Source organism: Aplysia californica, unplaced genomic scaffold (genome assembly GCF_000002075.1).
Source record: "Aplysia californica isolate F4 #8 unplaced genomic scaffold, AplCal3.0 scaffold00099, whole genome shotgun sequence".
In the NCBI taxonomy this organism is placed as follows: domain Eukaryota; kingdom Metazoa; phylum Mollusca; class Gastropoda; order Aplysiida; family Aplysiidae; genus Aplysia; species Aplysia californica.
In genome coordinates this window covers 1,595,320-1,601,582 of record NW_004797369.1, presented here as the reverse complement: position 1 = coordinate 1,601,582, position 6,263 = coordinate 1,595,320, and the positions used below count along the sequence as shown (strand labels likewise).

The window sequence follows — 6,263 nt, the reverse complement described above, 5'->3', positions numbered from 1 at the left end:
TGTAAAGGCGCTTTTCTTGGACATGTCAATGTGGGGGTTAGAGCAGGTTCCATATTCGATCAAACAAGAAAATTAAAGGCCGCTGCTAGTCGCCCGATCTCGGGTGGCCATCGTCAGGCTATTCGACCGAGGTCAACTTGTCAAGAAGCCTGACGCTAGCCTACTGGCCGGTGGGGATTTCTGCGACCTCGGGTTGCTAGCATTTTCCGCCCACCTGGAGCCGGTCACCTAGATCTAGATCTAGTCTTAGTCTTATACGGGGTGCCCACTACGGCTGAATCGGGCCGATCGCCTGAAACTGAAAACAAACGAGTTTGTTTTTTTGAGGCGACCGCGAGTATCCCATCCGTAGTTGGCACCCCATATTAGGCCTAGATAGCGTAAACAAGGCGGCCTTCTGAGCGACATGAAGCTATTGAGAGCACCTAGCACACCTCTGTGATTGGCCCAAAATAGATCATGGATGATGTTTTTCCGCCATCTATTTTTGTCGTCTTCGGAGGTTTCCCTCGCAAGTTGACTAGATCTAGATCCCCTTGATCTATCACCCTTTATTATTATCATTCATCGGAATGCCGGTGACAAAGCTACTAACAATAGAAATGCAGAGTCGTAATGTTATTAAAGATTGTCTAAACTACCGAGACGTTTCAATTGCCCCATCTCGCGTCCAAACGGGACTTGGGCGCTAGATCTGCTTGGTCTTTGCGCGTGACGGCCCGTGATACAAGTGTAAACAAACGTTCCAGTACTCAGCGGAAAGCGAGACATTTTGTCTGCAGGCAGAGAGAGAAAGAGAGAGGGGAGAGGGAGAAAGAGAGAGAGAGAGAGAGAGAGAGAGAGAGAGAGAGAGAGAGAGAGAGAGAGAGAGAGAGAGAGAGAGAGAGGGGGGGGGGGTGTTATTTGAATTACTGATTCCTGTCGTTTTCTCTCTGCATCGGTTCACAAGCTGATCCGGTGCAATACAGTCATTATTGTACACATTATGGCCAGTCCCATCTTCATACATGACATGCATGTATTATAATAATGTCAATTTGGTCAGATCATTGCAGTCAGAGTCAAACTTTCACGTTAGAAATGTAACCAGTAACAACCTGACAAGACTATTAGATCTATAGATCTATGGATCTATGAGCCTTTCCTAAAAGTTCGTCTTTCTGAGGTATTGTTCTTGTCGTTGTTTTAACAACAACAACAACAAAAAAACACAACAAAATAACGAAAAGGCCACATGTATGACATGGCTTGTAATATAACTTAAATAACCCGACCGAGGTCGGGCGACTGGCCTGACGCTAGCCACCCGACATCGGGCGACTATCCACTCCGAAAATTAAATCATCGTTGTTCTTTCTTGTTTTGTTTTTTTAATGGTTGGTTAATTGGTTAGACTTCTTTAGAAGTCTCGAGAAATAACAAACTTTTAGAATTATAATGATGCTGTGAAAAGGTAGTCAGGGGTTGCAACAACAACACAAATCGGATCACTTCAAAAAGAATGCCCAGGTCTCAAAGGTGAATGGAGAAAATACAGTAAAACACGGCTATAGCAGGACTTTTGGTTCTAGAACAAAAATCCCGCTGTACACGAGTTCCCGCTATAGAAATGCAAAGGTGAAATCCACAATCATGATAACCCCCCTTTCATATTTACTCTTCAGATTGGTCTTCCTTGTTTGATTTTCTCGACCTTTACTTCGAGTGAGAAGTGAGAAGCATTTCCTTTTGTCTTTGTAAAAAGCCATCTTTTCCTCGGTATATTGGTTGTGCTGTCTGTCGAACCGGTTGACCTACTGTAAAAGTGGATGCGTGCGTATACCTAAGCATCAATGGTTGCAATTCAATGAATCAGGAATCACACACTACATGCTCTCCTCTTATTTTACTTTTTGGCCTAGGCTAGTCTGGGCGGCCTATACACTCTCATACTGAGCGTCTAAGCAGGGGCGGACTGGGTCTTAAAACCGGCCCGGCATAATATGTCATCCGTACCGGCCCACTAAGGCCCAGTAAAACAAGCAAAGCCAACATGTTTCTAAGTCTCCATACTATTATTATGTTACTAGTCAGAACACAGAAACAGACTCAGTAATCTGAAGATAATTTTCTTTAACCAAGCGGCCCTCTTTGTCCTTTCAGCACCGGCCAACTTTTTCCCTTCGGCACCGGCCCACTTTGTTCCTTCGGCACCGGCCCAGGGGGCATTGCCCAAATGCCCATAGGCCAGTCCGCCCCTGCGTCTAAGCAACGGCATATCACTTTTGGAGTGGCTCACGTAACGGGTATCTCCGCATCATCTTTCTCTGCTACCTGCCCCATTTCACTCATTACTGGATTGGCCAATCATAACGCCGCACCACTGACTACCTGTTTGGAGCCCACTTACAGCCCCTTACCACCCACCCCCAACTCCCTTCCCACAGCTAGAGCTCGCTCGATCTCTCCCGCTGTATCCGAGTTTGGGCCTTTCCTTGCCCCGTTAAACCCGAGCACAGATAATTGAGTTTACATTTTAAAAAAGGAGATTCCGGGTAAGATCCCGTTGTAGGGATGGTTCCGCTATAGTTATGTTCTTCAGAAATTCCGATGACACAGTTTTGATAGCAGGAAAAGGATCTTGGATCGCTTACTAAATACTGTTGTATCAAAAAGTGAGCGTAAAGGATTATTGTTAAATGAAAGGAAAACGAAAAGCATGGTAATATTTAAAAAAAGCAGCAAATCCTATTTGTAATCTCATTAGCAAAGGTGAAAAGATCAAACTAGTCCAACAGTTTAAATATCTAGGATGTATGATAACATCTGATACCAAATGTGCAACAGAAATAAAACGTAAAATTGCAATGGCTAAGGCTAGTTTCAATAAAACGAGCCCAATCCTGAAAAATATAAACATCTCATTGACTACCAAAATGAAATTTCTAAAATGCTATGTTTGGTCAACCCTTCTATATGGCTGTGAATGCTGGACAATCACCAAAGACCTTGAAAATAAATAAATAGAATCAACAAAAATGTGGTTTCTTGGGAGACTGCATAGACTATCGCGGAAAGAAAAGAAATCAAATGAGCAGTGCTTGGTGAAGCCCGCGTGGGACGCTCAATGTTGAAACAACAATCAGGAAACGACAAATGCAGTTTTTGGGACACCTGAATAGACATAAAGGCCTTGAACATCTAGCTCTCAATGGCAAAAATTGAAGGCAAGCGAGGCAGGGGTGGGTCCAGAGCAACCTACTTAGGGAACCTAAACAAATGAGTAACGGGGAAAGATCAGGGAAACGTTGCCTTTTTACCAGCATCCCAGCAAAGGAATGAAAATGAAAGGAAAACCACGATGCCGATGTCTGTCGCAGATCTGGCACTGGATGATGATATGTAGCAGATATTCATGTCCTACAGAGTCCACATCTTGGTCCGTGCGCTTTACAACTACAATGTACATGTATCCGTAATCGAATAGTTATACGTTTTGGGAAAGAGGAGCACACATAGATATATGCGGTGTATCTACCGCTCTGTGTCTACTTTTCATCCAATCATTCATTTCCGTAGCAATTAAACAAATCCAACTGTGAGACATTGTGACTGGGCTTACATCAACTCCAAAATGCATCCAACTCCCCCCCCCCCGTTTTCCCCTTGCAAATACGATAATATGACACATCAGAACATGTGTACAGTGTAGGTACATTACACAATCAAATTCGGTGTGATGTGCCATCAATAATTTACTTCATTTTGCTTTCTTCTTTCTTGCCCTTTTGTCTTATTTTAAGATTATGACGGACGATGATTTCCAAGTATGTCTGTTCGAATGCCTGATTGTAAAATAACTATTCTTTACCATAGATCTACATCAGGCTATAAATAAGAGACCAGACAGAGGATTTGTTATAAGCCTGCTGTGAAATCCTGTTAGGATCATCATCATCATCATCATCATCATCATCATCATCATCATCATCATCATCATCATCATCATCATCATCATCATCATCATCACCCAGAGCCAGATCAGCGACATACATCGACGATCATGGTTTTCCATTTATTCCTTTGCTCGGATGCTCTCAAAAAAGCTACGTTTCCCTGATCTTTCCCTGTTACCCATTTGTTTAGGTTCCCTAAGTCTTCACTACTGTTATAAATTGTGCCCGCATAGGCTTACAACAAAATAATCCTCACGAAACAACAACAACAACGACGACAACAACAAGAATAACAAAGCCCGTCCACGTTCGCACAAATTGTCAGAATTGTTCCACCAGCAATTTGTGGACGCTTTTAGATTTCTAATAAGAGACTATAATTAGTGAACCATCTTGTAGTATAGGATCTTTGGGTGATGAACCTGTATAGTTGTTGTCCGACACAGTCCTGTAGTCCCTATAATAGGCTTATAATCTTGAAAGGAAAGACGACACATATAATATAAGATAATAAGGGGTATTTGCATTCGAAGCAAGGAGCTTAGAACTACTGTAAACTCCTTGATTCGAAGGCGAAGTGTCGCATGATCATTATCATTATCATAGGCAAATGAGATCGAAAAAGCATGACCACTAGGCACTAGATCAAGTAATTCACGTGTGTGTGTGTGTGTGTGTGTGTGTGTGTGTGTGTGTGTGTGTGTGTGTGTGTGTGTGTGTGTGTGTGTGTGTGTGTGTGTGTGTGTGTGTGTGTGTGTGTGTGTGTGTGTGTGTGTGTTTGTAATGTGTGCGTGTGAGTGGGGTTTTTTTTTGGGGGGGGGGGGGTAAATGATCTAATGATCTCGTAATATTATGTGCATTTCCTTATTATGATTTGTCAGTCGAGTGGTAATTTTACATTGATCTAAATCTAATGTACATGGTACATGAATTAGAGCTTTCCAGAGATTGTAGGCGTCTCTCTCTCTCTCTTTCTCTCCCCCTCTTTCTGTCTCTATTTTTCTCTTTGCTCTTATCATTATTATTACATGAATCTGTGCATCATTATGTTATTATAATAATTATTATAATGAATGTTCCCTTAAAATTATACATTCCACGTGAATGTTTTATCCGAAAGCCTGTCAAGGTTTAGCCAAACAGTTCGGATTGAGAAGTATTGTCCCTTTGGATTTTTAAACGAAATACAGGGGGCGCCACCCGCCTTTCTTTCTCTAGCCGCCATTTTAGTAGATCTGCCGGCAAGTGGATTTCTTTCTTTAGGATTTCTTTTTTGCGATTGATAGTAACCAAGGGTTAGTCATGGCACAGTATATTCAGGTAGTAGAAGATGAAAGCGACGAGTCTATTGAAATCCCAAGTGAAAATGACGGCACTTTACTCCTCACAACTCTAAGTGCACAGTTCCCAGGAGCATGCGGCTTGAAATACAGAAATCCTGACACAGGAGCGTTTCGGGGAATCCGGCTTCTTGATGGCGTCCTCCACCCCCCTGATGGTCTGTGGGGAAATTTCCAGTACCTTGCTGTATTCCCTAAAGGTATGATGTTCAAATGTTATTTCATGTGATGGGGTATTGAAAACTATTTTATCGTTGCAAAACTGATAACGAAGTGATAAGTAGGCTAAGCGATTGAATTGAATGATTATGAACAGTGATTGACAACGAGGTGCCCACAATGATTGGTAAAAAAAGGTGTCTAGTCTAGTGTATCTTATAATGAAACTATGACGTTAGTAGAAGGAACAAATTTGGGCTGTTAAATAGAGATTCTTTTGATTACAATTTGTTGGGATCTGATCATGTTGATTTTGTGCATCTCATCTTTCACTACTTTCAGTTTCAGGATTTCAGGCGCCAGACTCCCCTCTCCCTGACCGAAGCTGCAGCTGTAATTTCATTTTTCTTTGTTAGGTTTCTCTCACATGCGATTAAACATAGAATGACGCATCTTCCTGATTGGCTGCAAATTTTAGTAATGTGATGTCATCACTTCATGGACCTGGTTCAACCCTCGTCCTGCGGGTGCCGGGTTTATGATTCCGATGTCGCTCGAGAAGCCTATTTCGGCACCTCGCCTGCGTTCTGGTCCCTTGTCAGTCTGGCCCCTGGCTCAGCGCACGCGCCTCGATCATCTCCCGCAATTGGCCACAGGCCGTCGTTATTCGGACTCGAGTCCGAATAACATTTTTTTCATATTCGAGTCTGAATAAAAAAAATTATTCGGACTCGAGTCCGAATAGGAAAAAATGTTATTCGGACTCGGGTCCGGAAAAAAGGAAGTGTCTTCGTTCTATAGATCTAACGTTCAGTGCTTCCAATTTTCT

The 6,263-nt window shown here is 42.6% G+C and overlaps 1 protein-coding gene across 4 annotated transcripts in view; it reads left to right on the top strand.

The window, feature by feature from the left end:
• Positions 1–5,130: 5,130 nt before the first annotated feature.
• The window catches only part of LOC101857099 (TAR DNA-binding protein 43), a 35,394-nt gene continuing 34,261 nt past the window's right edge, over positions 5,131–6,263 (top strand). For 2 of the 4 annotated variants that reach the window (XM_005095280.3, XM_005095277.3), the window contains exon 1: positions 5,131–5,475. In XM_005095280.3, coding sequence (XP_005095337.1) covers positions 5,238–5,475 — 238 coding nt within the window. In that variant the 5' untranslated portion in view covers positions 5,131–5,237. The remainder of the gene's footprint in view (positions 5,476–6,263) is intronic. The other 2 variants (XM_005095281.3, XM_005095278.3) reach the window with 1 other exon arrangement.